The sequence below is a fragment of the Cuculus canorus genome, chromosome 1 (genome assembly GCF_017976375.1).
Source record: "Cuculus canorus isolate bCucCan1 chromosome 1, bCucCan1.pri, whole genome shotgun sequence".
Taxonomy (NCBI): domain Eukaryota; kingdom Metazoa; phylum Chordata; class Aves; order Cuculiformes; family Cuculidae; genus Cuculus; species Cuculus canorus.
The window spans coordinates 127,663,358-127,686,170 of record NC_071401.1 but is presented as its reverse complement, the minus strand read 5'-3'; the positions used below and the strand labels follow the sequence as shown (position 1 = coordinate 127,686,170).

The 22,813-nt window shown below is 36.3% G+C and overlaps 1 protein-coding gene across 3 annotated transcripts in view; it reads right to left on the bottom strand.

Moving 5' to 3' along the window:
- Positions 1–22,813, bottom strand: part of ATXN10 (ataxin 10) — a 104,259-nt gene that overhangs the window by 48,374 nt on the left and 33,072 nt on the right. For all 3 annotated transcript variants that reach the window (XM_054085730.1, XM_054085746.1, XM_054085739.1), the window contains exons 6-9: positions 12,364–12,444; positions 6,530–6,695; positions 2,776–2,884; positions 320–489 (exon numbers count right to left, since the gene is read on the bottom strand). In XM_054085730.1, the coding sequence (XP_053941705.1) occupies positions 320–489; positions 2,776–2,884; positions 6,530–6,695; positions 12,364–12,444 (526 nt within the window). The remainder of the gene's footprint in view (positions 1–319; positions 490–2,775; positions 2,885–6,529; positions 6,696–12,363; positions 12,445–22,813) is intronic.

Sequence of the window (22,813 nt, the reverse complement as noted above, 5' to 3'; positions counted from 1 at the left end):
AAAAAATGAAGGGGTGGGAGAGGGGAAAAAGTGTTAGAGAACTAATTCAAAGATTAAAAATTGAGTTCATGCAACAATTCCCATCCATTTCCCTTCGAAGTAAAGCTGAGGTTTAGTCTCAGACATTTTCTTCTCAAAGAAAGTGCAAACATGAAAACAACAAAGGAATTAGGCACTCGCTTGCAGTCTATAGGACCAAAGCAAAAGGTAGAAAGGCACACATTTGTAGATCAGCTATGTATTTTCATCAGTTAAGTCATGGTCAAGCATACACATCTGTTCATGTGTCAGTTCTCCCAGAAAAAAGATATAAACTTACCCTGTCTTGGTTTTCCTTATTTTTGTAACACAAATTTCCAATCAAACGAATGAGATGAGATTTAAAACCCACAGCTGGATGTGAAATTTCTTCCTGCCCTGTCATAGCATGTGTGGCAGTGAAAATATTTACAGCCTGTTTCCCAGCAAGATGAGTTAACCTCAGGGTATCTACATAAAACAAGAATATTTTAATTAATTACCACATGAAAATTAGTATCCCTTTGCACAGAGCTTTACTGCTAATTGTTAGGTTCAAAGTTAATCAATATAATTCCAGATATTCAGCAATATGTCAAAAGAACTTTGAAAGTCTTCTTAATTTTAATTTCTTAATTCACACCAGAATAAGCATACAAGGCCGTCCCAAGGTCAGAAGGTAAATTTGCATCATTTTTACACACTGAGGTGTCTAAAGTCTGCAGGCTCATGCTATTTGTCCCTTCTCAAGCAGTCAGAATTAGTTGGTATGATGTTTCATTTCTATAAAGAAAGTTTTTTAGAAGTCTTCCTGAAGTTCAAATTTGTCACAACAACACGTACTAAACCCAGAATTACTTTTTGTCTCTTCTCCAGTCTGTTCCTAGCTCTGTAGTACAAGGAAAGATTTTGAATACCTCTAGCACCTTCACACATCTTTACAAATCCTTCAGTGGCATAATCTTATCAGCTGAGAAATACTAATGTTCCTGTATCATAAATGCTAATTTACAGCAATTAGGATTTTTTTTTTTTCTACAAAGCTCCAGAGAGAAATCAGGGAGAAGGGAAACCAAAATCTGTGAAAACAATATTCCACAAGGAGACCACACCCAGAACAAAAGTTGAATTCACATGAACACCTGAGAGCCCATACAGCTGAGAAGACAATTCACTGAAGGCTGTCTCTATACTTAAAAATTAAGAAGTATTTTCCTCTTAGGAATTTGCAATACTAATAAATGTCCTGGCATTCCATTGTCCCCAGGACGCTTCATGCAACTTACATTTAACTTAATCCAACAATTACTGAAAACAGAAAAATATGCTACTTAGTTGATACTTAAAAGAGCATTCAGATATTTTTCAGATCTTTCGATCAATCTTTTAGTCATTTCCATTAGGAAATTTCTCATGATATAAAATGAAGATAAGAACTGCTTCATCAAGAGGTCTATTAGATGAAAATCTTTTGTGCTATTCATCCTTATTCTTCTGGCTTCAGAATAGTGAAGGTGATCTAACACATCAATACAATTTTTCATGCTTTTTGCTAACGCAGGACTACAAGAGTCCTTTAGCCAAAAGATGGTCTTAAAGAGAAACTATACAAGCTGATAAATTCCTGTTGGCTGAAGGTATGTAAAAAAATACATAGGGTGCATGTGCTAGCAATGGTCTAGCCTGCACCTGTTTCATTAGCCTAAAGACTGTGGAGAAATTCAGTCTGTGGGCAGCTAGAGAGTACTGGTCTATAGGCTTCTAAACTTAACCGTTCTGCAGCTCCTTGAAGTTCAAAGACTTGCATAAGCATTCAGATGACAATGCATTATGCTGAGTTTTCTCAAAGCACACACACACAAGCACAAAATAGATCTTCTTGTAAGTCCTCTTACAGTAAGCAATAAAACTATGAACCTGTCATCAAAAATAGAGGTCTGGTTGGGATTTTGGGGTTGAGTTGTTTTTAGTTTGGATTTTTGTTGTGGTTTTTTTTTTTTTTCCTTTTACAGCAAGGACCCTCTGAACATCTCAAAATAGCCATAGTTAACAGCTGTTTCAGCCTTTTTTTTTAGCTAACATATTATATATTTCTCTTTAAAATCCATAAACTTGTACAGTTTTCTCAGAAAATGGTGTCGTACATCAGTCTCAGAAAGTGCTAACAGGAAGGCACAGGCCAGTATATGTACACTTTCTCCTCCTTCCTCCCCGAGTATATAGGGTCACTCTAGAGCATCCTAGCTTAATTTTCTTTGCATACAGCCCTTTGCTTGTCGTTTCTTTGCAGAACAAATCTTCTTTCAAACTGACCGGTAAAAGTCACTGAATTTGGTAAAGAACATTCAAACTGTACTTAGTTTCAGTTTTCAGTAATATAGGAAACAGAAGGGAACGGGCATGGAAAAGTTCTCTTTCTACTTCTTGAGGAATTCTTCCACATACATTCAGCCAGTGGAAGAACGTAGGCAGCAGCTGTCCTTTGCACAACTCTTACTGTATAAATAGCACATTGCTGACAGTTGAATCCAGGCTCTGTTGGGTAATAGGAGCCAACAGACCTAGCAGAGAAGCAGAAAAGCTCCAGGAACAAATCAAATATTTGAAAATGTAGATTAACTCAATCTTCTATTTATTTATTTTACTAAAAGGTCAGAATAATAATTACCACCACTCATAAAAAACATGTTTTCACTCACAGAGCAACATGATTTGGAGGAAGCCAACAGTTAATAAACCTTGTGGCTTTTCACTCACCTATGGCTGCCTCAAGCAAACCGGGCAAAGTCTGTAGATGTTCCAGCTGCCCATTGTTTGATGTCATTTCACAAAGAACGTCAAGAAGACGAATTGTAATCAGTGCTTCCTGTAAATGGAAATTATATTTCTGAAAATGGCTTATGAAGGGTACCATGAGAAGAGAACTGAAAATCTAAACAGAGGACAGAATCTCTCATCACCTCAGGTTCTTTGCAGGTCTTCTAAACTACCAAGAATAAATCTATATAAAATAAGGACATCCTTCTGCAACAATAATGTATAACACTGCAATGATTTATTTTCTACAATAAAAAATTGCTCTGAAAAATCATGGGGAAACAAAACCAGAGCCATAAGGGATGAAATTTTAACAAAAACACAGTAGCTTCCAAAAGCAGAAATGCAGAAAATTACTAGCTGAGAAATTTATTTCTGTATAAATGTTTTCTTTGAGTTTATTCAGTAGGAGTGCCCTGCTTTAAAGACACAAACACCGCCTGCAAGACACCAATTTGTTATCCGCAGGAATTCTGTGAAGTTCTGTGGTCAAATGAACTTTGGCTGCGAGAATTTACATTATTCTTGGGTAAATAGGATTGGGATCAGAGATGCAGCATTTTGGTTAGGTATGAGAGACACAGTTTTATTTGCATATTATTTATTCAGCCAGAGAACTATTTTTTTCTCACAGACTGTTGATGTGTTCTTATAATGACAATCCAGCACTTACAGAAACTACCTTAAAAGTAGTTTATATAGATAATCTAAAGTTAACATATAATCTATAATTAATATATATAATTAATAGTTAATATTTTATCTATAATTAATATATATAATCTAAAAAGTAAATAGGGAAATAATTGAAGATTTTCTAAATAAACATGTTTTGAGGGAGACTCAGAAGTTCCTTATAAAGAGATGAAATAAGAACTTAAAATCTGGGACAGGATTTTATTTTGAAAGTACGTTTAAGAGTTACTGAAAGCAAATTGATGTTGAAGTCAGGCTTATAATGGAAAAGCTATTTTAAACACTGCAGAAGCATATGATTTGCTTTTCATTGGTTTGAGATGGAAGCTACAAGACTTGAGGTTCCTTAGAAAAAAAGGTAGTGTCTATGCACAATAAATTAAACAGAGGATAGGACACCCAGACAACATTTTGGGAATCAAGTTAATTCAAGGACTGTTCCCAAAAGACAGTTTTCAAATGTGGCCTCCCAATTTTGGAGGCTACAACAGGTCACTAGTACAGACATAGCCTGATCTAGGCACTTGGCTTCAGGGCCACAAAAAAGTCCAGGCAGAGTTTAGTTTAATATCACAAATATTAATGCTCACATATACTCACACTTTTAAAAAATAATTCTTATCATTGGTCTCCACTTATTCAGTTATTGTCACTTATATTTTATGCTCATTAAATGAGCCACATTTCCCACCAAACAGCAATACTGAACTTTATCACACATCATACTTATGTGAGAGAAAGATAAAAAGTTAAGTGTCAAGCAGGGCAAGTTCTACAGTAATATTCTTAATAGTGCTTTCCCAGCACCTTCAAGTTGGACAGAGATCTCCTGCTAGGCGCAAACAAATGTTTTTTTCCAAGAACTGAAGCCACAGAATACTTGGAAAGTAACCACACAGGATAAAAAAAAATTAAAAAAAAACGAAACAAAAACTCCAAGAATGTAATGGAGAGAGGAGGGAAGATAAAAAAAAAAGACGGGATTGTCACAATATATGTCTTCCTTCTGCCAAGCTGATACGCTTTCTGGAAGCAGCCAATTAAGTTTTCTAACATAACATAGCTAAGCAGTTTGCAGAGGGAAGGGGAAGCTGTGCTTCTTGGACAGATAACATATTGCTATCCAACTATCACCTTTACATGAAGCTAACTTTAATATCTTTTCATAACACCTTTCAGCATTCATTTTAAATTCTTGTGCCCATTTAAACTAACAAAAAAATTGGCAAGTACAACACAGTGTAACATCACATAATAGCATTTAAAGATCAATATTTTTTCACTTTGATACTAAATCAGTTATGACAATCATTCTCAAGAGTTTCTACGAATGAAACTATTACAGGCTAGTTTTGTTTTAACGATGAAATGCTTCTGACTGCCGGTATATTAGCTAACACAATTTCAACATACCACTGTACTCAATTGGCAAGATAGAAGCTAGATCTGACTTATTTTAAAATATCTTTTAAAATATCTTATTAACAAAGTACTTTAATGACACTTCTAAAACTAAGCGTGATTAACGAGTGAGAATCAGTGATTAAATTCTGTGAAGAAAACGTTATTTTTTTAAGGTGTTTAGTTTTCTGGCTAGTTGTCTTTAAAAAAAAAAAAAAAAGAAAGAAACCGTGAAAACACTAAAACTTTATCTATGTGAGAGGAATCAAGAACTGAAGACCAATATGACCTGGCACTGCCTGCTCACAGTATGATGACTTAACACAATACAAATAAGGTCAATGCACGTTATCGTCACTGCTTTCTGTTTTCCCAGAGGTGTTGTTAGATCTTCAAGCAGCTTGTTCAAAGCTAGAGGGAAAACAGACCACCAGATTACCTGAAAAGACCTCTATCCATGGATGGCCTAAACCTTCTCACTGCACTATACAGTGTGGCAAATAGCCAGCAATTGTTGGATATCTCCTAAGGAGGGAAAGTAAAAAAAAGGGCATCCAGGACTCAGCTCTGTATCAGAGGTTCCCAAAGCACAATCCACAAACCATCCGTGACTCCTAAAAGCCTTCCTATTTAGCCTGCAAAGGGTCTTCATTGTGGCCATCTTCAACAGAAGTAGTTCATTAAGTCTGAAGCAATAACCAATTTCTTCCAAGTGTATTAGAGCTGGGACAAGTGTCTGGGTGCTCTGGAGACAGGAGTCATCTGCCACTGTGAGTCCAGCGTGCTCTGCAATCTGATGCTGTGGATGCTAGCTGGCCCCACAAGTTTTGCCTTGTCAGAGCTATGCATGGTCCACCAGAGAGCCCCAGATCATTGGAAAATTGTGGGGAGTCAGTATTGAAAGCCTGCACCTACAGGGAGGATTGCTCTGCTGCATTGAGCTGTTCACACACACACACTACAGCTCTCCATGTTCACAACTTGATGATCCAGGTCTCAAACAGATTGGGAATATCTGCCTTACAAGCAGACAAATGCATTTTCAAAGAACTAGTATTTTGGACCGTAATGATGTACTAAATATGAAGTTATCATTGGTTATTTAAGTTTCTTTAAAAAAAAAACAAACCAAGATTTACTTACTTTAGTACTACTAGAAAAATATTCAATTTTTATGCCAATTTTAAGGGGTACAAAAAAAAAAGACACACTGTTTCCTACCTATAAATAAAGTAAGTATATTAAGTTTTTATTCATATTTGAGTAAAGTACAATTCACAACCCAAATATATTATAGATGTGATCCTCAGTGAGAACATAATAAAACATCCAAACATACAACAACTTGAACATTTTTAAACTTTTAGATCTTTAACAATGTGGTAGATTTATTTCTATCTCAAAGTACTGTATTTTTGTCATCCTCAAATCAAAAGCAAAATTAGACTGCTACCTTACAGACTCTCCCATGAACTCTGCCACTGCTTTCCCAATACAAAGTAAACTAAGAATGTTTAACCAAGTGGCATTTGGTTAATAGTGGCAATGAATTCACCATTTCAGATTTTACTCCTATAATGTTTCTTATCAGACATACCTCATCTTCTGCATCTGCTGCAGAAGTTAACTTGAGCACAGCTTCACATTTCTCTTGGAAACAGCCTGCAAGGAACTCAGCATGTCTGGCGATCACATTCATTTCTTCGCTGGTAGCTGGGTTCTTCTCACTTACTTTTGCCATCATCAGCTCTAACAAAGTAACTCTAGAATCAGAAAACAACTTGTTAATAGAATTCACTAAGCCATACAGAATCATCAGTAGAATAAGCAGATACAATTGTTAAAAATGATACAAAATTAGCATGCCAGTAACAAAGCTGATCTTTAAAAACTAAGAAGTCTTACAGACACTGGTAATCAGCTCCTGTTAGCTGGTTTATTTCTGCATGCTATTAATTTAATTCATCACTCAATTAATACAATCTGGCCAGACAGTAGAGTCAATATTTTTCTCAAGTCTATCTCAATTTCCAATTTCTTATATTTTGACCTAACACTACTGTGAATGCATATTCCATATGTCTAAAATTTTCACCGAAACAGCTCTTACTGTTATTAAGTTCAGCAAGATAAATACAGACCATTTGACAGTTTCCATTTGAAAATACCAGCTTTTTGTGGCCCTTGCCTTGCATACAAGCCTTCACTAATTCTCCCCAATCCCAAACCCATTCTGAGCAGAAACAGGGGAAATAAAAATTGATATGCACACTCAGTTCCTTACAGCTGTTTTATAATTGCCACTAGATGGACTACTCTAAATCCAAGTTAATTACTCATATACGCAGTAAAAGTTATTCAGTGTATTATACCAGTAAGCAAGTGGATACATAACGAAGCTGCTCTATAAAATGTACTTGGGTCATTTAACAGCTTCAAAATAAAATTTTTTCCAATATCCCTTCATGCTGTTTGGACAAATGGGGAATATTTTGTGGAATCAGGACTTTAACGTGGCAGAGGCCCTCCTACAGCTTCCCTGTTCAACTGCAGTGCAAAGTAACACATGGGCTAGTGAAGTTGACTGTAACTCTCTCAGCCTGAAAGAGCACTATTTATTGAATGAATTCAAGAGCAGGTTCAGGGTTTTCTTTCACTAAAATATTTGCAATTCAGATGGAAGGACTGACATTTAAACGTGTGGAATAGTTCAGACGCTTTTTCTTAAATTCACCAAGCATGTTGTCACAACGGGAAGAGAATTGTCTTTTTCTGTGGAAAAAGCATGGTCACTGCCTTATTAACCTCCAAAACGCCACCCCTATTAATCATGTAACAGCTACTCAGTTCTTGATGAGTTCAATCCTCAATGTCATCAATACAGCTGCATTAAACAATCACCTGAATGAGGACAAAACCCTTTTTCAGCACAGTAGCACACATATGCGCTGAACACATTTGAGAAAGTGCGGACTCCCGACAGAACATTGGTAACCTCTCTCACAGGCTCTGCTTACATATGTGACTGAACACCAACACAGAACAGTCGTTCTGTTTGTTCTGTAGGTTACAGCTGGGTACCACACGCTTGCCCATCTACAAACCCAACATCGCTAACTGAATGAAGGCTTTCAGATTTGGCATCCTATACAAAAATCAAGTGAAGTGCACAGACGTGCCATTCATCCTCAAGACAGGACTAGATTTACATACCAATTTTTAACAGTTTTAGAGCCTTTCAAGTATGTGCTCAGCTAAGAAAACAGACTGCTCATAGACTTCATGATTACAAGAATTATTCCAATAAAATATTATCTCCCACATAATGGAATATGAGTCAGTTACTGTTGCAACAATAATCCCAATAATATGAATTCAAAAGTGACAGTCTTTCTTTATGAATGTCAGAGGGCCACCACATACTTCCATAAGCATGAGACAAAAAAATTGTTGCCAATAGAGAATTTTTTTGCATTGCTATTCCTCTTCCAATATAATCAGGTGCCCTTTTAGACAACCAGAATCCTTGCAAAGAAATAGGAGTGACATTAAAACATCACCTGTATGTTATTTCTTTTAAAGTTTCCTGTTCTCTTTGTGCACTCATGTCAAAATAGCTTTCCTGACTTTTATTCCAGGCAGTCATTCAGGACATCCCCATCTTTCCCCTGAATTTCAAGCAAGTCTTGCCATTCAGCCAACAATTTCCTTAGAGTAATGCTTTTTGTTCTGGTGCAAGTTCCCTTACACTCCTTTCTTCTGCTGTTTCTCCCAGTTTTCTTCTAAAACTCGCCCATGTCAGTTCTCCCACACAATGCAATTTGCTCCTTTCTTTTAAACTATCTCACAATTGTTTAGCCATTCAGATGACAAAGCTTGTTCTTATTTGTTTGCCTATAGTTAAGTATAAGAGATTGACAACTGTTATTACCAGTTTTAGCACATCTCATAATCAATTTCTGTAACAGTTCAGTATCTACACTATAATTTGCTATACTATATTTGTGACTATATCTCTACTTGGAAAGAATCATGCTGTATCATCTTCCCTTTCTTTAGGCACTACTTAAGAAAAGTTTTTGTCAATTTCTTTCCTTTTTACCCTGTAGACAAATCTAAATCAGTTATTCTGGAAGCTGACCAAATTGTTAAGAACTTAGAACAAGTACTATTTGCAATAGTTATTTAAATCTGGAACCTCATTATTATAAAATAAAGCAAAGTTCTGCAAAGCTTGTCAAAAATTAGTATTGTAAAACTCTATGAAATTTATTATTGCCAAACAATTTTTTATCAAGTGCGTTTGGTTTATAACCTCTCAGTAGGTGCCAGATGCTTGGGACATTCTTTCTCCAGGACTGGAACTTCTCTTTCACGAAATAGTTCACTGACAGCAATAGTTCTATGAGACAAACTAGGTTCTTCCTCAAAATTTTCAATTCTTTCATCTTTGAACGATACTTGTAAGAATCCTCTTAAAGGAAACTGGTAAGTTTTCCTTTAAGGTAAGGATTTTAATCCAATGTTACCTTCAGCTATTCTGTGTCTGTGAGCATTACTAAACAAAAGCCCACTAGAACACTGACATTACCAGTCCTATAGCTGAACATTAGCAAGAAGCAGTATCACTTATACTATTTGAGTGCCCATTTACGTGCTGGTAATTCAATGGCTACACCATTCACTGAGAACACTTCACACGAAATAATACAAAAATCAAAACCAAAAATGCAAGTAGTTGAGCATCTTAAAAACACCTGAAGCTATTCAGTTGCTTTTTTGTTGCTGTTAATTAAAGCAAGACTCCTTCTTAAAAGGGACAACATAGCCTTACTCATCTTGAAGATTTTACAATGTAATTAAGACTATCAAGGCATTAACTTGCATTGTACATGCTCAAGGCTAATTTGGATTGAAACAAAGAAGCCTTTTTTGAAATTCTTCTGGCAAATACTTGCACACACGTGCAGGGAAATCTCAAATCTGGCAAAGAATTCAAGAATCTACAATCTTTTGGCTAAGTACTGTAGCCATGTGTTATGCAATAATCACTTGCAGAGAAAGGGCATTGTCCAATCATCATACATTTTTCAAATCCAGAATACCACTAAAAGAGCTTGATCACATTATCACAGTATTTATTTCAGGCCATTTGCAAACTCAGACATGCAACAAAGTGCTTAAATTTGTTTGGAAATGAAAGAGAAAATCATCCAGAAGTCAGTAATTTGTCTCTTAATTAAAAATTCATATTCCAAATCCACTTCTACAACAAGAAGTTGGAGAACTTCATGGCACGCACCATGGCCTCTTTATCACAAATAGATTTCAATTACAAGAAATACTTTGAATAGCGCAAATACTGTGAGTAGTGCAAATAACTGCGGTTATGCAATGGCATATACTTTGGTTATCTAAGGCAACCGCCAACTTTAGGAGTCACCACTAACGTATGTGCTCGCAAACTTTCTCAGCATAGTTAATTTCATTTCAGTAAATACATATAAAGTAAGCGTATTTAATGTCCATGATAGAGAACACTGTAACTGCGAGTTACCATATATTCATGAGCTCAAGCTGTTTTCCTCAGACACCTCAATACCACATCTGTCCTTTCTTCATTCATATGACTTAGTCAGCCTTATTGGACACCCAATGTGGCAACTCTTGCGGTGAAGGCTCCTTGTCTCGTTTGGAAACAACAAATTCCCTATGCTTTGGTTTAAATGGTTACTTTTTTTCTCCAGTTAATGACAGTCAAAAATGTTTTTATCTGAATTGGATTAGTCTCCTCATATGTCTCAAAAGAATGTATTCTTAAATATGTTAACATTATATAGAAAGATGCCATGGCAGGGTTTTCTTCTGTAGCTCAGATGCAAAAGGTCGGTTTCCACATGAGCTACTTGCATATGTTTGCCAGTAAATTAAACAGTATCAGATTCATAATAAATTGTACTGTGATTGTGTTTTTGGAAAACTTGAGTTTACTTGCTTGAAATTGATAACAAATTCTGCAAATACTCTGTGACTAGCCATCCCACATGTGATCATCCATACGATGCCTACATCAAAATCCATGCCGTTGAGGTTGCCGATCGCCATCTGTAGTATGGTGCACACAAAAAATCCAGCTGAGAACTTTCAAGAAAATGATTATATCTATTGTTTTAAGTACAACTGAACACCCTAACTCATTCTTGGATGTCCTCAAGGGGCTTATGAAAACATACGAACATTGATGACATCCCTCAGAAGAATTAAATCCAGCTCATTGACTTAAAGCAGTCTTTCCTGCTAACTGGTTAAAGAGCCAATAACCTTCCGGAACAGTAAGCATACAGCTTATATTTGGTCCCATTTGGCTAGCCTCAATAAAGGAGGAAGACAGTATTTCTTTCCTTACTATTCTCATTTGTTTTCCATCCCATACCTATATGTTAATGATATTCATTCTATGGTTCTCAACCTATCGTACACTCTTTCTTCGCCTATCATTACTTTTCTTTCCTTAAAATTTCTAAGATCAGTGTCTGTATCACCATTAATAATAACACTGTGGCTTTAATCACAGCAAAACACACAAGACAAAAAAATATTAAAGGACTGCTTTGTCTTTCACCTGCAAAACCTACACAGGGAACCTACAGTTTCCCCAGACAAATGAGGAAAAAAGTAGCCATGTTGAATACATAAACAAGATCACGATATCTTCAAGCAGTTGGAGGAGCTGTAGAATTATAGTACATAATTTCCCATAGTTGATTATCCTAAGAAAATAATTGTTACCTTCCTCAATTCTTTATCAAAGTAATTTTAAATGAGCATTTCTCCAATTACAGCAGTGGCCACTTCCCATCAATTCAGCATACATTTACTCAAATATCTAAAGGAAAATTAGCTAGTTTCTTTGAAGGTGAAGGTTTGTTGAAGCATTTTATATTGTCAATAGTAGAAATACCAAAATATTAAGTATTCTTGGACATCTGTACATATATGATTTTTAGGTTCCGCAAACCAGTATTATATACACTTCAAACTTCAGTAAAGGTTTCCTTTTAATTTCGTGTAATTACAACAGGAGCATGAACAGCTGAGGGCATTTCAAACAGAGCCATAAGATATTTCAGGGTGTGGTCCTTTTATGAAATCAAGACACAGGCATGAAATCTTGTCTCTTTTTTTTTTTTTTTTCAAGTAGTTCTTTACCAAGTAATGGCGCCAACCTGGATTCTGCAACCCTACATAAATCACTGCCAGTTGTGGCTAAGCTGTAATGTTAACCAACCAATTTAAAACCATTACTGACATAGAAACATGTATTTAGAGATTTTGTGCCAACTATGAAACCACACAGTTTTTCAATCATGTGAACAGGATACTCTATATGGAATGCTAAATACTAAAAGCCACATTGGTTTTGGGGGTTACCTTTCTTGATTGCTCAGTTTGGCATAGAGGGCTTTTACCAACTCTGGACATTTCAGCAAATGGTCTGTAACAATCAAGAACCTAAAGAGAAAAAAAAGTGTTACTGGTGCTACAAATACAGCATCTACATTTATGTCAAAAGGTGCTTGTTATTTTCACTTGCAGATGACCATGTGACATGCTACTGGTTCTATTTGCTAATAGATCCAAATTGTCACAAAATAACTGCCTATTGTTCTGCCGTATTTCTCTCAATACAGAAGTGGCCGTTTCCCATCAATTCAGCACGCTTTTACTCTAATGCTCGAAGGAAACCTGGTTAGAGTCTTTTGCCAGTTATACAAAAGCACACCACAATTCAAATAACAAAACACTCATCCAATTGTTTATGCATCTCAGCGAAAAGCCAAAGTTCAGGCTTGAAAACTATTATGTTACTCATCAGAACACTGTTTTTAAGCCCACCCAACAGTCAAAAAAGTGACCAAATAATTTATCTTTTAAAAAAATTTCTAACAATGCATCAGAGAAAATGGATATTTCTTTGTCAGAAGCAAGGCAGCAAAATACTGTTTTAAACTTACAAAAAACCCCCTCCTTGTGTACAAGGAACCTAAGGTGATAATGAAATCTAATTCCTTGCTCTACGAAGCAGGCAGGTATGGTCAGTCTGCCAGTATTTACATGGATCACTTTCCCAAGTACCATTCATAGCAGTCAATAGCAAACGCTAGTCATTTAATTTCAAGCCAGACATGTACTCTCAGCATCATGGGGAAAAATATCTTCACATACCTCATTTTTCTCCTCAAATTACATTCAAAGAAGTACTGAGAGTGTTAGATATGCTGTGTAGTTATACATGTACAAACTACACATTTTTAAAGAAGTGTGTCTATCTACTAAATATAAAACAATTACAGGCCAAGCCTCAGAGCATCCTCCAAGCTGATGAAGCTATGGAGAAAGAATAGCTAAAATAAAATGAAAACCAAGCAATTTCAATACTCCCTCCACGTCCTCCTTACTTCCCACTTTGTTGACAGCCTTTTATTTTGTGTATGCATAATCTACTACATAGCTAAGAGGAAGATCACATAGAAGCCTTCCAGCTGTAATGAAGTATTTTTTTGGACAAACGCTCAATGACAACTGGACAGATGGCAGAACAAGAGGTCAAAAGATTAATAGTTATTATATTTCTAACGGTAACTGTGGACTTAACCAGCAACTGGTTCAGTTACTGTAAACTAGACTTTTTTAAGAAGGGGAGGGAGAAGAAATGCTATTTTGTGCTGTTCTTTTTTTTACTGATACATACACAATCAAGGAAAAAAATAGTATAGACGCAGGGAATCATCAACTCAAAGCTGGTATTCTGAGCAGGATAACATTGATTCAAGGGTTTCTCAACACAAATTTGAGCCTACAGACCAACCCAAAGTCAGCAGGACAAATACATTCCAACTGAGCAGCGCAGACTCAGTCAAAACAACTGAATCAGGCCATCACCAAGGTAGTCAAGGTGGATGATTCTACAGTTTGTGAATCAATAGTTCACAGCATATGAGCCATCCACAATAAAACCTTCAGAATAGAAACAATTGACTTTATTTTTCAAAGATGTGAGTAGAAGCAAAGGCTTTTATCTGGAGCTTCAATAGAAAAAAGCATAATAATCAGAGCTGTGCAGAGCACAGTACGTAGACTCATAACATATAAATTTTAGCTGGCAATGAATTATGGTAGAAGAGCACTTACAGAGACAGCCTGAAGCCCAATCTTTCAATTTTGCAATTGGTAGTATGGACTAAAGTCTTATTTTTCATGATTAACATTCCTTTGAGGAAGTCTTCTGGACTATTTGCCTTGTAGTTAAAAAACAATCAATAATTATCACAGAAGGCTCTAAGTGTACTAGTTGCACATTATAGTTGCAAAGTAGAAGACCTGTATTTTACCTGTTACTTGGATCTACACTTGTGTATTTATTCACACATATCTTTCATGGACTAGACCCCTACTGCTTGAGGAGCCTGCAGTATCTCAGAATAAAGTTTCTGCTGGTAAAGATGCATAGACTTTTATATAAACTTTCTCTTTTAATTTCACAACATTATGTAACACCCCAGAAATTTCCACTTCTGTATTTAAGTTTCTCTTTTACCTCACCCACTTCCTGCATTACTGCAACATAAAGAATAGAGCATTAGTATACTTTAATTAACAGAAGAATTAATAATGCAATAAAAAACTTTCAACTCTTGCTCCCATGCCCAGAAATTCTGGTGTTAGTTAAGTAAGAATGCAGCAAATCAAACCTAAAATTTTCAGTCCTCAGCTGTCCTATTCTTTTATTTGGGACACGGTAGCAGAAGAGGAAAAGTAAGAATACCCACATCTCTGAAATAAAAGAAGACATTCAATTTTCGGTTACTGACTGAATATGGCATTTTAGATGCACACAAAAGGCTTTGGTTGGAGATTTAAACTCTCTTTAGGGGCTAACAGCAGAGCCACTGGGGTAAATTGAGGACCACTGTAATTTAGTGAAGGAAATGGTGAAAATTAAAGTTGTTATGCAAGTGTAACACAGTAACAAATGAATACTGTTAAATATGCCAATTTTCTTCACTTTTTAAAAATTATTTGGCTAAAATCCTAAAAAAATCAAGTCTTTACATAGTAGATAAAAACAGGAGGAGATGTTCAGTTCAAAGACTTTACAATAGCACAAGGGCTGCATTGTACCAAACTGAACTTGAGAAGCAGCCAAGATGAAATGGTATAAGCCACATTTGCACTCAGTATAATCCAAATGACCACTAAGCTTGCTTCAATCAGACCCGGGTGTAAGCAATCAACTTTATCATCAAATGTCATGCTCCACATTAAGTTGATTCAATCCCATTAGTGAGTTTAGAGAACAGTGTCCTCAGTCTCAGAAAATGAAGAGCCCCCGCCAAATGTTTGAGAAGAAAGTAAAAAAAAAAAGACATGCCAATTCTCTATTTGATTAACAAACTTCTCAGCTGATCTCAAAACCAAAAGCATTTTTCATCATTCAACAATGAGGCCACTCTACCCAAAAAATTTAGCAAGAATGAAATACTTATTTTCAGTGTAGGTTAAGAAACAAATGTAACAAATCATCCCAGTCTTGAAGAAAACAAGAATATAATTTAGACAACTAACCTTTCAAACCCATTACTCCAGCTTTTTTAGATGCTAAAAAAGCAATATGCCTCATTAAGAATTGTTTTGGACCAGAACATATTTTAGAAGCATAAGTCTTTTTGTCTTTGCACAAGAATATAAGCATGCTATCAAAATTATTTAAAAAAAAAATTGCAAGTATAAACAAACAAAACACGTGCTGTCACAAAGGCCTCTAGAACCTTGACAATTCATTCCACTCAAACATCAGCACTTCTCACTGAAAAGAATAAAGAAATACATTTCCACATTTAAACTCCTTTCCTGAGGTGAATCATCCTTCATCTTCAAAAGGCACTACTCATTATAAATGCATCCTCCTTATAGGCCATCATACTCTCCATCAAGACAACTCTCAGGTCTAGAAGACCCAGTTCAGATTATCTGAAATATTTCTCTGATTCAGAAGACACTAACTTTCAATTTGATAACTACATCTGAAAGGCACTAAAAAGAGATTTATTTTTACTTATGTGCAAAGTTGGAATAACTTTTTTCTAAAGAGCTACCATGAAAAAAATAGAAGATAATTAGCAATATGACCACTTTCTGCTCAACCCCCTCCACAAAACATAGAAGAGGAAAGAGGTGACAAGATAAATAAATATGTAAGGCTGGGCTTTGAAAAACTGAGGAAACCTGTACCAGTGCACTGCTACTGCAAATAGAAAGTAGAAACTACTCAGACCTTTACAATTAAGGAAACTTTTCCAATTGTCAATACTATCTAAAACCACAGTTGAACTTGGAGCCTGCAATATAACTCCAACTTTCCTGGAATTAAAAATAAGAATTTCTTTCTGGAGAGTAGAAGAGGGGGGTGGGGAACATCCTAAACTGTCAGAGAGAAAAGAGAGAGTTGCCAGCCCAAAATGAGAAAAAAAAAAAAAAAAAGTAACATTTTCTGGTTTCTCCACCACATCCATACAAATTAAGCAACAAGCACTCTACTGAAGAGTTCCATCTTTGTCTTTAAATCTGTGCCCATGGGCGAGACTCCTTGCCACAGAAGAACTAGTTTCTGTCCACACTTCTTTCCATAAGCCAGGACAAAATAACCAAAGGCAAAAAATGGGGAGGGGGAGGCCAAACATCCTAATCTTTACAGTCATCATTGAGCTGTGGTTTCAAAAAGAGAAAGTTGACGTTCAGAAAATCTTACTTCCAGTGCCAAACAGCTGACCACACTCTTAATATCGTTTTTCTGGAAGCCAACAGGCATATTATGCCTCTTATTTTAAAATGGAGGATTTTTGTTCCTTGCTCTTCAGGAATCAAAAATACAACCTGTTTTTTCTTTCCATAGTAGCTACTATGCCTGATGCACACAGTTGGAAAAACTGATGACACAAGCTATACTCTCATCTCTAATGGAACCACCAAAGTATTTCTAAAATAAACAACTTTTAGAATACACATTGGTCTTGGTTAGGATAAATTACAATGTAATTTTGTGCTACTTTTTCCTAATTATTTTACAAAACACATATGTTTGCAGGTTCAACATTCTAAAATAGATCTGTGTTGGTTTCTATTCTAAATCCAGTAGCTTCTAAACTGTGTGACACACTTTTCTGCTGTGGATGTAGATGTGTGGGGAAACACAGAGGAATGACTTTTTAAAGGCTCCACAATTTTCCAGAGCGTAAGACATAGCTCTCTGCTTGTTTTAAGAAAAAGCTTCTACTGAGAAAAAAAGAAAGAAAGAAACAAACAAAAAAAGGTAGTGTTTGGCAAGCGTTTTCAGTATTTCAGTATATTTAAAATGGCTTACTGCTTGTGTTTCTTTTTTCCTTTGGAACTGCAAGAGAGTTAGAGAGGACTCTTCAGATCTTGGCAGTAATCACATAGAAATAGAGTGAATAGAAAATACATTTCAGTTACTGAACAGTGTATTTCAGCTTTGTTTCCTAAAGTAAGGATATGTTCAGTTCCCTGACAGCATAGAATGGTTTGGGTTGGAAGGGACCTTAAAGATCATCCAGTTCCAAGCCCCTGCCATGGGCAGGGACACCTCCCACTGGATCAGGCTGCCCAAGGCCTCATCCAGCCTGGCCTTGAACACTTCCAGGGATAGGGCAGCCACAACTTCCGTGGGCAACCTGTGCCAGTGCCTCACCACCCTCAGAGTGAAGAAATTCTTCCTAATGCCTAATCTAAATTTCCCCCCTTCCAATTTAAAACCATTCACCCACATCCTATCACTCCATGCCCTTGTAAAAAGTGCCTCCCCAGCTTTCCTGTAGCCCCTTCAGGTACTGGAAGGCATCCTTTGGTAGGCAGCAGCTGTTGAAAGGAAGCAGCATTTTCTTTCATTAGCTTATGGAATAAGTGTATTTGCTTATATGTTTAAGATATAGTCAACTTAATATGTCAACATTTCAGAAGAATTAAATCTATGTACCTTTACAGACTTATATTGCAAAGATGGAAGATACACAGAAAATAATTACTAGTTCGCAAGGGCTTGAAAACAATGTTCATCCCTTTGAATAGAAACAGAAGAGGGAACATAGGGGTGGAGGAATCAGAACCAAAAGATGCATAACGTAGAAAGACTGTTCACAGTTTAGGAGACAGATCATCTGCTGTTACGGAACAGACAGTAAGGAGCTAAAAGAGAAAAAAAAAAATCACAAGAAGGCAGAAGCAACAGGACTGAAGTTGAGAGGTTTAAAAACTCTCCATGTGCAAGAAAGTATTTTAGAGGGAATGCTAAATTCTAATCACACAACTGTGATCATAAGCAAAGCAAGCAACAGATCATAACCAACTCCTCAAAGGGGGAGCCTGCATTAAAGGATAAGGTCTCAGGAATAAAGATAGAACAGCAATGGTCACTCATGCACCAGGCACTAGCAAGCATTGAGGTTTTTCACCAGAGTTAGAGGGTATTAGGCTAATAGCCTAGAGAGAAGCCATATGTTACATAGAATACCACACTTTCTAGAAGACAAATGCACAGGAATCATCAAGGAGACAGGATCATTTAATTAGTGTATGCTACAAATCCAATCAAAAAAAAGGAACCTAACTTGTTTCTGCAAAGCCAGCATCTTTGCAAAGACATAAGCTTTGAAATATATTCTGTAATAACATACTCCTTGACACTTTGTGAGAACAGCAAGCTCTGGGCACTCTTTGCAAGCCCAACTACATATCCAAACATTCAGGACAAGAGAGGTAAGTTTCAACAGCTCTCAGTCCTGAAAACTTCCAGTTTCTTCTTGCTCTAAGATGTTAGCCAAAAGCTACAAAACAAAGGGTTATACAGCCAGTCAAGGCAATGTTTTGAAGAACTTCAGCTGGAGATACACAATCTGTCTCCTCAGTTCATTGCTCTTGGGAGTTAGACCAGCAGCAACAAACTTGGAAGAGCTCCTAGTATTCAAGATTACAGGATTGCTAGCCTGAAACAAGTTCAGGAGCTGCGTTGACTAGAAGTTTAGAAGCAGTTTAAAAATATATTGTCTGATATATGTTAATTAATACCATTTTAAAATGCCACCCAGCATCCTGTATTAAAGATGGCAAAGGTAGCTAAAAAAACCAAACCAAAACAAAAAACCTTCTTGGAGTTGTTTAGAGGACAAATTTTCTACAAGAGAAAGAAGAGGAGATATCAGTTCTTAAATCAAGAGAATATTTAATAAATGTGTGAATTACATTCAGCAACTTCCCAGATTTCAGAGATAGAAGCATTTCTGATGCTTACAAGTAACCACAAGCTTAATGAAATAAGCCTTCAGACTATATGGTCTGGATAAACAGGTATGATCATATAAAGACTGAATACAAAATTTGACCAGGGCATTCCTTATAGAACTGACTTCCTCCTTAAGTTTATTAACTATTTCTTAGCCCATAGCATGCTACAGGAAGTACTTAAAATGTCTATCACTTGAAGACATGCTTAGGTGTACATCACAGCACTGTTATTTCCCTTTCTTCCAAGTTTTGAGGCAATTTTTGTTACGCTGTCACTCTACAAACATGTTTTAATAATGCATCAGTGCTTGCAGTCCCAAAAAAATCTCACTGTGCTTATCTACAAAATAGCTCTCCTACATTTCAAAACCTGCTCAGAAAGTGGATGGCTTGGCTTTCCATCACTGATTAGATTTAGGAGTTGTTAAACTGAGGCCTTATCTCCCATAACACACCCCTCTCAGGAAGCATAGCTAACACTTCAAATATTCCCTCTCCCCAAAAGGAGATCCATGTCAAATACTGAACATCTTGTGATTCAAAAAGTGGGCAAATGTGACAGGAACATTCCAAAGAACTACATCCTGCCTTTAAAGTCACTTCCTCCCCTCTCTTTAACTCTCTTTAAGGAGTTTACAGCAGACAGAAGAGGAACTGCGAAAGGTCTGCTACCAACAGCTACTTCTAAAAAAAGGAGGTCTGAGGAACTACTCAGAATAGTCTCAGATTTCTTCTGAAAAAACCTCCCCACAGAACTGCCGCGAGACCGGAGGGAGAAGCCAAAGGCATCACACTTGGAAAGAGGTTCCTCCTGAACTTTCCCTAAGGATTTTTCCAGGTTGGAGATGGAAAACTGGACTCTAAACATGAATGCAGATGAGAAATCGCCAATTCACCAAAAAAAAAAAAAAAAAAAAAAAAAAAGAAGAAGATTTTAAAGACGTGCTTGTCCTCCTGTGGTGGGTGAAGAGTAGAAAGCCCAACATGTGCTAGGCCTAGTGAGGACCCCATGGGAGAGACTACAGGTCAGCCAATGGCCTTAAATCCAAATATTGGTCCTGGATGTCTTCTGTGTCCTAATGGTTCATGGCAGCAACTACAAAAATAACTCGAGCATTGTAAGTGCTTATTTGAGAAAGTTAAGTCATAAATTTCAGTGCACAACAAAGGTAAAGGGCGTAAAATCACAAATACAAATTTTGCCTGTAACCAAAACTTGTCTGGTTACTAAAAAAAAAAAAAAAAAGATTTTTAATTCCTAAAAGCAGCATTTGACAGCAAGAAAGCCTAGTCAAATGAGTAAATACATACGGCATTCATCTTTTATTTAGTGTAATACAAAACTGGATGCTCCTACCGAGAGACAAGAAGGTAGGCATGAATTAAGTAATATTTTTAACTTTAAAAGCAACATCTTAATTTCAGTCATTTGTGAGTCCAGGAGCAACTGTAACCTCCTGGAAGAAGAATAGTTTGCATTTCAGCTCAGCCATATACTGCTGTAACAGCCGCCAAAATATGGTTGCTGTACACTTTTTTAGCTGTGGCTCAAGGGGCTCAAATCCTTACAAGAGTAATGGCTCTATTGCAAATACTGCTGCTATGTAAATTCATTTAAGCAATCCTAGCAGTCTGTACTTCAGTGAGAGCCGACGTACAGCTCCAAATTTTCAATTGACTTACTGACAAAATATTTTTTCTACAGTCCAGCCAGAGAGGCACCCAAAGCTTAGCTTCAACTTCTCTGGATGCTTTGACTTCATAAGAAAAGGGACCGAAATCTTTTGATGCTCTTTTATCTTACTATATCACATGCATATTCTTCCCTATCAGAAAGTAACATAACTCTTTGTGGAAGATGGGGGAGATGTATCCAAAACATTTTATAAATAGAAGGATGTAATGAAAGAATAGCTACTATCAACATAAGGCACATGCAAACCTACACAATTTCAAAAGCTGTCCTAAAAACACAGCATTACTACACGTCAGGGCCAACACTGACCCAAGGATAAAGCTTAGCTTTTCACATATTGTTGTTAAAAAGAAGTTCTTATATTCAAGGCAAGAATCTTCAGCTTTCATCAGCCAAAGTAAATAAGATTAATTCTACCAAAACAAGAAATTCCGCTTACTGTCCAGCTTTTCTGTTCATAGCAAAGTATGTGGTAAGAAGCCGTATCTGGACTCTACCTGCTCTGTCTGTTTACAAGAACAGAGCAGCACTTTGCACTAGTAAATGAAAAGCAATGAAAAGAAACAATTTCCTACAGAAAATAAACACAACACGGCTGGACGAAGTAGAGCTTTCCCCTTAAATCAGAGAACCGGCGGAGAAAACTACTCAAGTAGGCAGAACAGAAGAAAGTCAGCACAAGAGCTGCCTAGCTTGCTTCCTGCTGCTCAGCAATAGGAAAAAGGACAGAAAGCAAGCAAGCAAAAGAACATTACACAATTGTATTCATCCACTTTTATCTCAGGTAGGACGATTAATGCTAGTACAAGAAACGGGCTGTAATAGTCAGCTCCAGACTACCCTTAAACCAAATTAATTATGATAGTCTTAAAAAAAAAACAAAAAGAGAAAACTGTCCAGACTGGTTGGATAACTAAAAAAAAATAACAGCATTGCAAGACTTTACAATGATTATTCTACTTGTAACATGACTACTGACTTTGTAGGCTATTCCAAACCTTTCACTACACAGAAATATACCATGCAGTACAGGCTCTGGAAGAGGGAATAAAAGAGGGGGGGGGGAAAAAAAAAAAAGAAATATCAATCAGTGCAAAGAAAGACTGTTTAAATCAGTTTTGCATAAGGAAAGGTACATCCTAGCAGATTACTATCGAAAATATGAAAAATATGGAAAATAAATATCTTACATCATTTTTTTCTGTAAAAAATAAAGAAGTGAAAATATTACTTTCTTACCTCCTCCTCCACACCAAGTAGACTAAAGATATTACAAGTATTATAAAATATAAATATCAGTTTCTTTCAGGATGGACATCACTTAAAACAAAATTATTTAATTTGAAGAAAGAATATACTTTGCCATTTAAATTACCCTCAGCCATGAGATACTATCTCACAATATGAATCGCTGATAGTGAGAGAGAACCAGGGAGTAATCAAGTTTCTTGAGAAAGGAGATATAAGAAATGGAATATCAGAGAAAGAAATGAAGTGAGGATCAAGAAATGGGGGAAACAGGTACAGGAAGAATCACAAAAAGGCTCTAGAGCTACAAAGACACAGAAAAATAAGAACTTTTCTAGCAAGGAATTATCTTTCAAGGTAACACTGCTTGAATACCTCCTTGAAACTGCACAGTTGCAATACACTTTTCAGTTCAGATTTTGCACTTGTTAATGCATTTGACATGTATTGAAAACAGTTCCAATACTGAGATTTCCATTTACACTTTGGTCCAAGAAACTATGTAATACAAACTCATTACTTTTTTCTTTCAGTTGGGAAAACTGATAATTAGCTCTGAGACTTAACAAGAAAATGTTTAAG